The 15,668-nt window shown below is 36.0% G+C and overlaps 1 protein-coding gene across 1 annotated transcript in view; it reads left to right on the forward strand.

Annotated features, from left to right (window-relative positions):
* tox2 (TOX high mobility group box family member 2) overlaps window positions 1-15,668 on the forward strand; it is a 163,219-nt gene that overhangs the window by 132,747 nt on the left and 14,804 nt on the right. The window contains exon 5 of the mRNA XM_016477573.1: window positions 13,910-14,140. Coding sequence (XP_016333059.1) covers window positions 13,910-14,140 — 231 coding nt within the window. The remainder of the gene's footprint in view (window positions 1-13,909; window positions 14,141-15,668) is intronic.

Consider the following 15,668-nt stretch of genomic DNA (forward strand, 5'->3'; position numbering starts at 1 on the left):
CTTTAGATTTTGACCAAAAGAAGATCTTTAGTTTAGAACCTTTAGTTCGGCTTCACGTCGAGATCGCATTTATAATGCCTCAAAATACTGATCAGAACGCCTGACTTTCCTCTTCAGATCATGTTCATAGTAAAATAAGTCCGACTGCTCTATATCACAGAATATCAGCTGTGTAATTGCGGTGAGACGGAGGCTGTGCTGTGTCCCGCTGAGGCAGTAAACGCTGACCGTCCTGTAGCTTTATAGTGTTTATAGTGTTAGCCTCATTACACACACACACACACACGCTGAATACACACACAGATAACTGATGTGAACATGACACGCAACAAAAAAGCGTCTCTGCTAAAGCCTTTGTTTGTCAGATTGTTGGTCTTGTTTGTTTTCCTCCCGTCTCGCTCACATTTTAAAGACGTCTTGAGCGAAACCGTATTGCAGCGGAAGCTTATTAAACGCATGAAAGTGAATTTGTTGTTTTGGCCCACACTGATTTGTTAGTTTCAGATGAACATGTGTGCATGCGTGTCCTAATGAACACGTAGAAAGACTCTGCCTACTCTCTCTCCGTCTCTCGCCGCTCGCCTCAGATTTAAAATCCCAGTTAATTGAATTGGAATATAATGCAATAAAACTGTCCCAGCCATGAAATAAAGGTCCAATCAAATTATTTCAATTGTTGCCTGCAGTCTCCTCCTCCCATGAATGTTACTAACATTAAGACCCCATGAAATCTAAATGGGATTTTTGTGGTCTTTCTGCTGTGTTTTTCTCCATTCAGAGATGTGGGGTATTTCTGCTGCAGATCATGACGTCTGGAAGATTATATATAAGAAAACAACATGGCAATGCAATCAGCTCATCTGTTTGACTGTCTAAACTAACCAAAAATAGCTTTTGTTCTCTAGGACTATGATTATTATTAGGATCAATTATTGGTTTAAACACAGTGTGTCTTGCCAAATAGGTTTTATTTTCAAGTAATTTTATTTGCTTCAAAGTGAGTGATTATCATTAAATATGTGAATCAAGAATGTCTCTCTTTTTCAGAAATATATATATATATATATATATATGTGTGTGTGTGTGTGTGTGTGTGTGTGTGTGTGTATAAAACAGAAAAAAATAGAATTTTTTTGAAAGAAATTAATTTTATTCCACAAAGAAAAAAACATTATATATATATATATATATATATATGTGTGTGCCAATATATCTGTTTTTATAATAATATAATTAATAATTATTTAAAAAATATAAAATACATGTAATTATTAATTATATAAATATAAAATATAAAAATGTATATAATATTTTTATACATTTTTTGAAAGAAATTATGATTATTCTTCAAAGATGCATAAAAATTGATCAAAACTGACAGTAAAGACATTTATAATGTCAAAAAAGATTTCTATTTCAAATAAATGCTGTTCTTTTGAACTTTCTGTTCATCTGTGAATCCTGAAAAATAAAATGCATCACAGTTTCCACACTAATATGAAGCAGCACAGCTGTTTTCAACATTGATAATAATCAGAAATGTTTCTAATAATCAGCATATTAGAATGATTTCTGAAGATCATGTGACACTGAAGATTGGAGTAATAATGCTGAAAATTCAGAGCAATAAATAACACTTTAACAGATATTCACATAGAAAACTGTAATAATATTTCACAAACGTATTGTATTTTACTGTATTTTTAATCCAAAACAATGGTTGCGAATAGCAGCTCTGAGTCTCTGATGAGAAACATTTGAGGCTTTTGTCTGCAGATCCTGACTTGAGACACTCGTGAGACTCCAGGGCAGACGCGTCTGGTGCTTGTGTGCTTGATGAATGGCGCGGTGATGTAAGCGCGGAGAACGCCGGCTGATCTGTGATCAGCTGTGAATGGAGCCGCTCTGTGATATGGTGCGCTGAGGTTTAGTTCAGCCTGGAGTTCAAAGAGCGGTGCTTTGTAAGCGTCTTCCGTTTACACATCTCGCTCGTCTTCGGGGACGACAGGTTGCGTTTGCTTACAGATTTAACCAGCGCTTGATTTATAAATCGGCGCTCTTATTAGCACTCGGAGCGGCGTTATAAATGACCCCCGAGGGCAGAGCTGGAGCGATGGAGGAAGAGGGAGGTTTCATGTTCTGCCCTCGAGGCGAACAAGGAGTCGCGGCGAGGGCAGAGCGCGATGAGATTTCCCCGTGTTTACGGCTGGAGCGAGAGAGATCAGTCTCCGGCGCTCGGCTAATTAAAGCTGCCACGGCCGTGAGCCTGCTGAGATAATGTTCTATTATTATAGTCATTTGTTTCAATTAACCGCTCTGTGATTTTACAACAGCAACTGTGAACCTGCGTGGAGTGAGCCATCACTCCCAACAAGATGTCTGCAGTCAGAGCCACAGGCGAGAGAGAGCGCCTTCCCATCATGCCTAGAGTAGCGCTTGTGCTTCAGGACTCCTTTTACATCAGAATCACTTACAAAAAGTAGCCAGCGTCACGCAGTCAAATGCGTTCATGTCATTATGAATTGCACAGTTTGCATTATATTATTTCATTTGATCTTTTGCTCATTGACATCTGTCTAATTCGACTGGTAAATTTGTGTAAGTTGCACCTGCACATGTGACCTTTGACATCGACAGCTTGGCAAGTGTTTTCTCCGCCCTTTTAAAAATCTTTATTTTATTTTTTTCTGACTATGCATGATTATATGCTTAGTTGCGGTGTTTTTTTTTTTGTTTTTTTTGCAAAAGGCTTTTTCTCTCTATCTATCTGTCAGTTCAGACCTGTGACCCATTTTAGGGGTTTTGACCCACCAGTTGAGTGCTGATGGCCTGGATTCTCTCTGCTGTATCATTGGCTGTGTTCAGAATGCAATACTAGTGCACTATTTACTGCGCAGTGTGCCAGTATTATTTATGTGCTATTATTATTACTATTATTGGTATATTTTATTATTTATTAATCTTAAATTAGCTTTTATATTTTCATGTTCATATTTTAATTTTAGTTTACATTATAGTAATTGTAAGTGATTTTGTCTTTTTTTAATATTTCTATTTAACTTATTTTTATTTCAGGTTTACTAATTTTGTTATGTGCTTTTGTCTTTTTTTATATATATTTCTAATTTGTTTTAGTTTTAGTAATTTTGTTATGTGCTTTTGTCATTTTTATTATTTTTTAAATATTTCTAATTTATTTTAGTTTTAGTAATTACATATGTTTTTGCTATCTCTATTATTCCTTAAATATTTCTTTTTAACTTATTTTCATTTCAGTTTTAAACTAAAATTTATTTTAGTTTTAGTAATTTTATGTGCTAATGCTATTTTAAATATATATTTGTAATAATTTTATATTTCTATTTAACTTACTTTAATTTCAGTTTAAATTTGAGCAAATTTAGAACTTATTTTTATAATTTTATTTTTTCAGTTAGCTGCCAAGACAACATTTTTTTTTTTTTTTTTTTTAAGCTTAGGTTTTTCATCTAATATTTATATTTTATTTCAGCTTTATTTCAACTAAATAAAACAATTTTAATAGTTTTAGTTTTAGTTAACAATACCAATGCTGCAGTGTACTCTTTTTTTTTAGTTTAGTTTAGTTTTTTAGTGAAACATTTTAGACAGTAGTATGTGACATTGCAGCCACATGAACTCATCACAACGTCATGTTTAATTCAGCGGGAGTTTTTTTGTCTTGGAAGTGTCTTGCATGTGCATTTTTAATCTGTTATAGTCCAATATAATAAGTCAGAAACGTAGCTGTTAAAAATCACAGCAGATATTACGATTCATTTGTTTCACTAGTTGAGCACATTGCATTGTGGGATACAGTATGCAGTGCGCTCTGGTCGTATGCTGCATGCATGCATAAAATCTGCATTCTGTGCACAGTATATATACTGCATACTGCAGAAGTGGCTATTCTGAACACAGCCATACTTTTACAGAAACTAATGTAGCTGTGAATTATTCTGTAGCCACAATAATTGTCACATGAAGCTACATATATGATAATTCTGGTACATTCTCTTTCTTGTAGCAGTAATTTATGTCACACAGGTTATACTGATAACGCATTATAATTCATGCAAAATACCCTACAACTTTCTAGAACAGTGTATTTTCCACAGAGTGTCACGTGACATCCAGAAAGAGATTGTTACATTAGATGATCTACTGTATTTAATGGCAGAATAGAGTATGCATACTTGATGAATGTGACCTCAGATTCATTGCAAACGTCTCTTTACTCTGGTTTTGAGGTAAAGCGTTCGTCCGGTCGCACACTAGAGGAGGAGGATGCTGAGAACCACACACAATAGTGTTGAGATATCGCACGCGCTCAGTGTGAAGCTCATAATTGGATGACGGTTGTTATTTGGACTCGATGAACAGCGAGTACAAAGAGCTCGAGACACAACAGAGGAACAGGAAATGAAGTTTCCTAACAGAGAGTCTCTGCTAAATGAACAGAGCGGTTTGTTATGGGGTGGGTGCATGTGGAACGTGTCTTAAGCGCAAAAATCATTTTCTCAATCAGTATTTTTTGTCTTGTTTTCCAGTATAAATATGTCAACATCATTAAAACACAATGCATTTACTTGAGAAGTAAAATTAAGCCTTTCTGCCAAGGAAATTGAACAAAATTGGGTTTTAAAAATTTAAAACAAGGCAAAACTAATTGTTTAAGGGGTAAGAAAAACTTAAAACTGTAAAGCCTGACATATGAAATAAGTCTAATTTAAAAAAAAAAAAAGTTCATTGTACCTTTAGACTAAATATAAAAACATTTGCATAAGTGTTTTTTGTTTTGTGTCAAATTTGATGCATCAGGCTTTTATGGCTCATATAGTCTGATATAGTGACAATATGGAGAAAAACAGCTCAGTTTTATTCAAGTGAGCAAAAATATGAATTTGCTGCAGATGCTGATATTTATGTTTGTGATGTAAATCAATGAGATCTTTATAACAGTAAAAATGCATATAAATATCACGCTCTATATCTCCAATAATATGTTTTAAGATTAATAAGTTGGAACCATCTCTGTATTTCACTCAATAACTCCATGTTTCTTCTCATGTAGGTAACATAAATCATTCCTGCGTATAAACAGGATAAATATAGTCATATGGCCCGGTCCGAACAGCATCACCATCCCCCCTATCAAGGATTATACCATTTAGTAATTAGCATACAGTACCTATGGCAACCGCTAACCTTTGTGAGACTGTTTCATGATCATGTTTGTACAGCCATCCAACCTGCTTTATATAACCTGAACCCATGACTCTCTCTCTCTCTCTCTCTCTGTCTTTCTCTCTCTCTCTCTCTCTCTCTCTATGTCTCTCTGTCTCTCTGTCTCTCTCTCTCTCTCTCACTCTCTTAAATAAATTGAAAGCAAATGTGGTTTGGAATAACAGGGCCGGGCACGCTCTCACAAAACGCTCGCTCGTTTGACAATTTTCTTTGCTTAGAAATGGTTTATTTAATGTGAAATATGAGAGGAATGACTTTATAGTGTGAACAAAATAATACAAGTCTAATGTTAAAAGAAAAGACAAAACGATGGCATTGACTCTGCATCTGAAAGACAGTGGATATTGATGATGAAATAATTCAAAACAAGTTTTTTAATCTCTATTTTGGTTGTCTTGTTGAGTTATTGTTTTGTCAGTCTTTCTTATACAGCTCTTTGGTTGGTTTTTAAAATGTATATAAATAAATAAACTGCCAACACTTTAGTTAACATTGATTAATGCATTAATGCAACTAACAATGAGCAATATGTTTGTTCCAGTATTTATTAATCTTTGTTAATGTCAAGTGAAAGTTCATGTTAGCTCAGTTCATTAAATAATATTAACAGATTTAGCTCTTGATTTTTAATAATCTGTTAGTAAATGTTAAAAATTAACATTAACCCCACTGTACACTGGTAAATTTTCTTTGTAATTAATTGTGAAACTTTTTTGAGTGAAACTTTTTTTTTTTTTTTACAGTTTTAGAAGTATTTTTCATTTTTAGTTCATGCTTATTAATGCCGTTAACTAATTTTAACAAATTAAGCCTTATTGTAAAGTGTTACCAATAAACTAAACTAAAATTGCTTTATTTTAATGAGTGTTATTTTGAAGGTACACCTACAAAAATTGATGTAGAAAACATTTTTATCCAGAAATTGCTTGTAAATTTCATAAATAATTACAAAACATTGTTGCACATTGAATTAAACTCTGAAATAGTATTTTCTTGTAATACATCCTCCAGTAATCTTAAAAAGACAAGCTATGCAAGTGATTATTTTGTTGAGATGCTTTTTGAAAAGCAGTGATGAAAATGAAATGTTGAAATATTAAAATACAAGAGTTACAGATGCTTAGTTTGCTTTGAGACTATAGCAAATGAACTAATGAAGCAATGGCTGGCTTCATCTTATGTATCTGGAAAAGAGTATTTGGCACATTCAGGGATTTTCGTGTGCATTCATTCACTGTATTCTGGTTGTATTTTTTGCACAGCCTTTTCTCAGCAAGAAACAGGCCGGTAATTCCAGTCAACACTATCGAAATGATATTCCGAATTTCAAACGGGACGAAAGCGCAGCAATGATGGTTTGGAAACAAATAGCATAAATTATTCAGCGAGCGGACTGTGATAGATTGGTGGTTTTCGTGGAGTCGTCCCGCTACCTTTTGTCCCAACAAATGTTCCAATCACAGAATTCGTCCGTAATATGAATATTCACTCAATGAGCCCACTGGCTTCACTGACCGTCTCTCTCTCTCTCTCTCTCTCTCTCTCTCTCTCTCTCTCTCTCTCTCTCTCTCTTTCTCTCTCCTCTCTCTCTGTCTCTCTCTCTCTCTCTGTCTCTCTCTCTCTCTCTGTCTCTCTCTCTCTCTCTGTCTCTCTCTCTCTCTCTGTCTCTCTCTCTCTCTCTGTCTCTCTCTCTCTCTCTGTCTCTCTCTCTCTCTCTGTCTCTCTCTCTCTCTCTGTCTCTCTCTCTCTCTCTGTCTCTCTCTCTCTCTCTGTCTCTCTCTCTGTCTCTCTCTCTCTCTCTGTGTTGTCTTTTGTGTGTTCGGTGCCCAGTTTAAAGAACAGGGTGATGCTCTTGGCCGGCAACGGTTGCTATGGAAATGGGGTTGCCGTCGCTATGATAGGCCATTCATGTTTGATTAATTGGTTTTTCAATGCTTCTTGGTTTGTGAAAGCCCTTAAAGAGCAACTCCACGGAAAATGGAAAATTAATGGATTCTCTCTCCCTCTCTCGCCAACATTAAAGCTATTTCGCCGCATTTGAAAATTGAGCTAATGGTGTTGCTGAAATTTGATTTGAGGCTGGAGGTTGTGTTTGGGCTGCTTGTGGAGGGGCTGTTGAGAATTCGAGATCTGAGACGTCTAAATGAGGAAAGCCTTTGTTTCTTAGTAGGAACAACACTTAGTAGGATGTCCTGTAGATTCCAGGCTAATTCATCGGCGCTCTGCGTTTGTGAACTTCATGCATTTTTCTTGCTCTTTGTAGCTCTTTCATTTTAAATTTCATCTATTAGCGAGTCTTGAGAGGTTAATTAGCACTATTACAAGCTCTCGCTAAGATCACAGCCGTTACGGTAATGTTTACCGAGAGCCGCTCTGCCCAGACCTCTCCGACTTCATTAATCATTTTAAGAGTTGATTTGTAATATTTAATTCAGCTCGTGAATGTTGCATGGCGCTAATAAATGCTAGTTCATCAGATTTCTCCCTCTATTTCTATTTCTTTTTGATTCGTGGTTGGCTAAGTATTCCTATTTATGTGTAAATGAGTACATCCATTCTCAGTCCTGCTGTCGACATCCGCGCACATCTCCTGATGAGATGCTTTTGAAGAGCGGCAATGGAAATGAAAATGAAATATTAAAATACACAAGTTACAGATGCTTCGTTCGAGAGGATTTTGTGATTTGAGAGAAACTAGAACCGTTGCGTTTTTAGCAAATTAATTGATTTCAGTAATACCTAGCTTCATCAAAGAGTATCTGTATCTTTTTTCCTTTGTGCTAGTGGTAGAAATGTATGAATGTATGTCAAATTAGAAGTGCATTGCAAAAACCTGTGTCTAGTTAACTAAACGCCCATAATCAAGTTTAATAGGTGCTAAATCCACTAAAATAGTGATGCACAGTTGCAAGAGGTAGAATTGCGCCATGCAAATTGCATTTCGGCCACAATTTATTCTTAGCGAATTATCTCTATATATAAATAGGTTATTTGTTTTACTGTGTATATGGTAATAGTAATGCATGTAAAATAAGGAGTCGCATTGCATTTCAGTGCAGAAGATTTATCCAGGGGCTAAATGCATAATGGTTGCACCATTCAAATAGCATTTTGGCAAGTTTCTTTTTTAGTGAATTCCCTGCTGTATATACAAGTGGAATTTGCTTCACTGTGTAAATGGCAATATATGTAAAATAAAGAGTTGCATTGTATTTGAATGCAAAAAAAAGTTTAACCAGGTGCTAAATGCACTAAGACACACTAGAATCGTCCCGTGCAAATTGCTTTATTTACTGTATTTACATACATCCATATTTACTGTAGATAATACTGATGTATGTAAAATAAGAGTTGCATCACTGTGCATTGAATCAGTGCAAAAACTTGCATTTAATTAACTAAACACCCACAATCAAGTCTGTTAGGTGCTAAATGCACTACAATAGTGATGCACAGTTGCACAATGGAGAACTGCGCCATGCAGATTGCACTTCCTAGCGAGTTCTTTTCTATATAAAGTGTTTTTTGTTTTACTGTATATATGGTAATAATAATGTATGTAAAGTTAACCAGGTGCTAAATGCACTAGAATCGCCCTGTGCAAACTGCATTTTGGCCACAGTTCATTCTTAGCGATGTCCCTTCTGAAGTGGTATTTGCTTTATATATGGTGATTTACATAACTGTTTCTGCATATATGATTTATTTACTCGTGTGAAGGTCTCATGTGGTGAATTCTTACTGTTGTTTTTAGTTGTCCAGTCACTATTGTGGTTGCTCTGGGATTCTTCCGGATTGAGCACCAATGGCGTTGTGGCTTTCTGAAGTAGCTTTGAAATTCATGCTGAGAGGAGTGTGGTTGATGACTTACTGTAAATGACGCTTATCTATCTAGATCTCTCTCTAATCTGTTTATGATATAAGTCAGGTTGAAACTATAAAGGACACTTTCAAAACCCCAGGGTTCAGATGCATTGCGATTTTGGCACAGCTTTGTACAGTACGTGTTTGTGTGAACATATATCAGTTGATAAGAGATCCGCTTTGTAGTGCAAAAGTCATTATACCTAGAATTGACTAAACTAGCCAATGATAATCAGACGGCCGCTTCAAAGGGTGAGGGAAGAAGCTAGTGTCTTTGTAGATCGGCCTCAATTGGTTATTTCTTTTCAAAATTCCTCCTAGTAAAGTCTGGTCTTCTTCTCTCACCCTAGATGCCGGTGTTTGCGGGGCAATTGGGCGGTCATTACCCCCGCGCCCACCACAGCCCCATGCTAAACCCATCTGCCCGGATACTGCCCCACCCCATGAGCGCCCTGTCCCAACTCAGCTCTCAGATTGGCCAAGGCTCCTTTACACACGGTTCCCCGTCATCGTCAGGAAGTCAGTCAGCCACGCCCTCCCCCTCAAGCTCCGCCCAGGAAGAGGATGCAAAGTACCACTCAAAGGTACAAGAACGAGAACAACAAAGCGCTGGCGTTTTACAGGCCGTTCAGCATGAAAATGCACGTTAGCGCAATAGAGAGTTCTTGATTATACTTTACTTGAGCATTTGTTAATGCAGTAGGTTGCATGAACTAACAACACTTTTACAGCCTTTCTTTTAATTTATAAATATAATATTGTTCTAAATTGTTAATTCATGTTTGTTCATAATATATGAACCAATATCAATTTGTATAACTTGAAAGGTATTAGTATATGTGGAAATTAACATGAACCGTGATTAGCATGCTGTAAAAGTATTGTTACTTCATGTTAGCGATTACATATCGAAACGTGTTGTAAAGCATTAGTGACTTTTTCGTCAACGATTGTAAGATTTACACTATTTTTTAAAAAGACATTACTACTTTTATTCAGCAAGGATGCATTCAATTAATCAAAAATGACCCTAAAGCCATTCATAATGTTAGACAAGATTACTATTTCAAATAAATGCTATTCTTTTGAGCTTTCTATTCATCTGTGAATCCTGAAAAATAAAATGTATCACCGTTTGCACACAAATATGAAGCAGCACAACTGTTTTCAACATTGATAATAATCAGAAATGTTTCTTGATCAGCAAATCAGCATATTAGAATGATTTCTGAAGATCATGTGACACTGAAGACTGGAGTAATGATGCTGAAAATTCAGCTTTGATCACAGAAATAAATTACATTTTAACAGATATTCACATAGAAAACAGTTATTTAAAATTGTAAAAATATTTTACAATTTTACTGTATTTTTGATCAAAAAAATGCAGCCTTGGTGAGCAGAAGAGACTTCAATCTATATATAGTAGCTCTTTCGTCACTTTTCGCCGTTTCCATGGTAACTGAGGCTTCTCTGATTGGTGGATTTTTCTCTTCAGAATTATGGGCAGGAATTTGGCTATTAAACGCAAGCAAAGTTAAAATCACATTGGCTACATGATCATATATCATCAGTGAATTACCTCAGATCTCATGGCAGATCTGTCTCGAAAGGTTTATACGTTATCGTTAAAAATCTGTTCCTCTATGGAAAAGAATTAATGTGATTTTTACTTCCATATTCCGTCTGCTGCACTCTATAGAGGAGCATAAACAGCAGACTTTGAGAGCTTTGAGAATAATTCCCCCTCTTTATTTAAAAGCAAACGATTTTCCGTGTGTCTCAATAGTGTTTACAAATCTCTGCATTTTAACTTCACATCTTGACGTCTTTTGTTCACTGTGATTTGTTGGCAAAAACATTACTCTGTTTCTCTCTCTCTCTCGCTCTCCCTCTCTATCCCTCTTTTCATTTTCATTGTCCCAGAAAACCAATTACTCCTGCTTGTCCGTCATCCTCTCCTTTTATTGGAAGTGTCAGTTTGAATTTAATTTGAATGTTGCATGTAATGCGCAGGCAGCTCGAAATCCCTCATTATCGCGACGCTGCATGCTTAATTGGATTGGAGAACACAAAGAGTGAATTAACTTACATGATGTTTAAATTACATTGTTCTTCAGCGGGCTTGTGGAAGAGTCCGGCCTAATACAGTGCAAAGGCCGGTGCATTTATACCTGGTCCGGGTAGATTTAAAAAGCCAGTCAAAATAGTGAAAGAAGTGTTTCAGTCAGCCTGAAATCCTGGTGGATTTTAATAATAATGCCGTCTGGATAATGGGAACAATTAGCACATTTCATTCCCATCGGTATTTCCTTTGCAGGAAATGCTTGCAAACACAATTCTGCTCATTGACACGTACAAATGCACGCTAATGCATTTAAACTCTGTGACACCGGCACAAACACATCCATCCTGCGTTTCATTTTCCTCTGGAATGTGCCGTGCACTCATGGATGGCATATGAGTTTGTTTGCGCTTGATTAAATTCAATGTATATAAATTCAAAGCATTTAATGGCTGGATTCCAGTCAGTTTCCAAAGTGCATGTGCTGCTTTTTACCTTGTGTGTGCGTCTGTGTGTATATGCTTTCATGCATGTGAACGTGTGCTTTTGCATGCATTAATTGAATCCTTTAGTTCGGAAATATGCAGCTGTGCACATATAGGCGACGTGTGTGCGCATGTGGAAAACATACATACAAGTCATGCACATATAGTCACTGTAATGCATGCAAACTTGATTTCATATCAAACACAAAACAACACAACAAAGAGCAAACATTCCGTTCTCAGTGATGCCCCAAGTGGCGCTGTAGCAGCATTGACATGAATTGTCTTCTTCTGAGGTTTATTTCCATCACAGTCAGTTATGAACAGGCGTTACACTATACTACATAGTCAACATATGTTTGGATTCAAATGAAAACCTCACTGCATTTTGGTGCACACATCTCATGACAGATTTGAGAGACACATACAGTATGCTCCAGTCAAATGAACATTTTTAGTATGAAATTTGATTAATTCACACTGACAGCTTCATTTTGGACATCTACAAGTTTAGTTTCTGTGTTGATTTATTTCCATTTGGAAATTCAGTCTTATTCTGTAGAACATTTTATTGAAATAACATTTGGATATGCCCCTATAAACATAATGATGTCCATTTTGGTCCATTTTCCCAAAAGAGAAAGTCTGTGAATTTTAAATGTATTTATTTTGTTCACTTTTAGTACCTTAATGATATTAGGTAAATGCAACAAATGTCCAATTTTAATATGTATATCTTTATAATAAATTTTTATTATATATTTTAAAATATATTATATAGTTTTTAAATCTTTAAAAAAAAAACTCAAAATGATGGATTTCTAAGTAAAATATTTCAGAATATCCAACAAGTATATTTGTTTCAGAGGCTGAGTTAAAGCTATAGTGTTATTTTAGTGTCATTGCGGTACTGTTACAGTTTTTATTAATATTTTGAATCAATTTTTATATTTTCCATTTTCCTTTTATTTTTAGTTAAAGTTTTAGTAATTTTGTTGTATGTTTTTGTCATTTTTAGTAGCTTTTTATATAGATTTTATACATTTTTAATTCAGTGATTTTAGTTATTTTAGTACATAGTTAAATTAAATTAAAATGAGAAATGTTGTTATTATATATATATATATATTTATTTATTTTTTTTTTTAATTTGTTTTTTTTATTATTATTATTTTATTTTTTTTTAGTTAATGTTTTTTTTTTTTTCATGTTACAATTTTTTTTAATGGTTTTAATTTCAGTGTTAGTTTTAGTTAACTATAATCCTGGTCAAAACCACATCATTTAAGAAAGTAAGTTGATTTAATTTCATGTTGACTTTACAACTCATTTTGACTCTAGTTAATGACACCAATGTTGTTTTATGTGATCATCATGTAAATCACATGTAAAGTCAGACGTGTATGGAGATTATACAGCGGTCTGTTTTAATGGAGCATCAGCCAGCCTTTCATGCTACATTTCCTCTCTCTTCAAATTATTTTTTTTTCTTTTGCTACATTGAAAATGCTGATGAGAGAATGATGTTATCTAACCATCAAGTTCTGCCCTAGAAACCTCTTTCACTCGTTTGCTTTAACAAAGTGGTATTGTTCCTCTGTTTCTTACCACCTCTCTCTCTATCTCTGTTTATATCCTCATTTAAATAATGCAATTGTGTTTCTTAATTTTAAATGCACAGCGGTTTTAAATGAAGAAACGTGTATTAGTCAGACATGAGATGATGCAGCACTGATTCAAATGGGATATTAACAACGTCTGCTGGACTCTCTGCATTAAGAAATCAATTTCAGTCGCAATGTTTCAGAGCTCTGAAGAGAGTCCATGAACTGTCAGAGCAGATTACGGCGCAGTCGCTTGACTGAAAGCATTCTGGAATTCAGTGCATCCCATTTTTATTTCATGATGTTTGCAGATAAAAGACACCCCGCATTTGCATAGCCAAACACGCATACAGTATGACTGGAACAGCAGTGCATGTTGGGAGACACAGGCTGTGAGTGTAGATGCACTCGAAGAAACTTTAGATATCAACAAACTACACATGCATTTAATATTTCATTTCATTTTCATACTCTGCTCTTCAAAGAAACTGAACTAGAATGACTTCCAGCGTTGATTTGTAGTCACAATGTCTGAATGCAGCAGTGAACTGTATTTGCTGAATTGCATGTCTTGTTGTGGCCAATAAATGCATCTTCACTCATTTAATTTCTCTCTTCGCCTTCAGATCACAGGAGAGAAGCGACCCTCCTCTGACATGATGAAGCCCAAGCCCAAACCTCAGAAGAAGAAGAAGAAGAAGGACCCCAACGAGCCGCAGAAGCCTGTCTCAGCCTACGCACTCTTCTTCAGGGACACTCAAGCCGCCATCAAGGGGCAGAACCCCAACGCCACCTTCGGAGACGTCTCCAAGATCGTGGCCTCCATGTGGGACAGTCTGGGAGAGGAACAGAAACAAGTGAGTAGATTCAGAACTAGGGTTGCAAAAATAAACTTTCCAGGATTTTTTTGAATATTCCAGGGATTTTTGGAAAGTTTCCCGGAAATTTAGCGAAAATTTTCCACCCCTTTGCAACCCTATTCAGAACAGCGTTTTGTAGCTCAGAAGCTGTTCTTTTATTGCTCAGGAGTTTTAGTTGTACAGTATTTCATTAAAGTACCAGCTTTGTCTGAGATGTTTGTACTGTAGAGTGAAACAAAAACAAAACCATGGATGGATGGATGGATGGATGTATTGGGTGGATGGATGGATGGATGTATTGGATGGATGGGTGGATGGATGGATGAATGGGTGGGTGGATGGATGGATGGATGAAAGGATGGATGGATGAATGGGTGGATGGATGGATGAAAAAATGGATGAATGGGTGGACATGGATGGATGGATGAATGGGTGGATGGATGAAAGGATAGATGAATGGGTGGATGGATGAAAAGATGGATGAATGGGGGATGGATGGAAGAAAGGATGGATGGATGGAAGAAAGGATGAATGGATGTATTGGCTGGATGGATGAAAAGATGGATGAATGGGGATGGATCGACGGACGGATGAAAGGATGGATGGATGGATGAATGGATGGATAGATGGATGGATGGATTAAAGGATGAATTAAATGGATGGATGGGTGGATGGATTAAATGGATGTATAGATGAAAGGATGGATGGATGGGTGGATGGATGAAAGGATGGATGAATGGGTGGATGGATGAAAGGATGAATGGGTGGATGGATGAATGAATGGGTAGATGGATGAAAGGATGTATGGATGGATAGGTGAAAGGATGGATGGATGGATGAAAAGATGGATGGATGAAAGGATGGATGATGGATGAAAGGATGGAGTAGATGGAATGGATGTATGAAATGATGGCTGAAGTGGATGGATTGATGGATAGATAGATTGATGATTTTGATTAAATGAATGCATCGTTGCTGAATAAAAGTGTTTTTTTTTCTCCTCAAACATCTGAATGGTAGTATCTATAGATAGATTGTTCTGCAGTCAGTTGATTTGTGTTGAGTGATTCTTTAGTTTGTATTGATGTGCATGGGAACATACAGTGCCGTGAAAAGGTTTTTTGCCCCCTTCCTGTTTTGTTTATTTTTTGCATATTTGTCACACGTAAAAGATTCAGATAATCAAACCAATTTTAATATTACGCAAAGATAATGCAAGTAAATACAAAATGCAGTTTTTAAATGATAATTTTATTTATTAAGGGAAAAAAGCTGTCCAAACCTACCTGGCCCTACGTGAAAAATTAATTGCCCCTCCTCTTAAATCATGAAAGAACTGTGATTAACCACATCATTTTAGAAAGCTGAGTTAAATTTCACTAGCCACACGCAGGCCTGATTATTGCCAGACCTGTTGAATCAAGAAATCACTTAAATAGAACCTGTCTGACAAAGTAAAGCATGCTTAAAGAGCAACACGTCATGCTGCGATCTAAAGAAATTCAAGAACAGATGAGAATCAAAA

The sequence above is a fragment of the Sinocyclocheilus anshuiensis genome, unplaced genomic scaffold (genome assembly GCF_001515605.1).
Source record: "Sinocyclocheilus anshuiensis isolate Anshui unplaced genomic scaffold, SAMN03320099.WGS_v1.1 scaffold1632, whole genome shotgun sequence".
NCBI lineage: Eukaryota > Metazoa > Chordata > Actinopteri > Cypriniformes > Cyprinidae > Sinocyclocheilus > Sinocyclocheilus anshuiensis.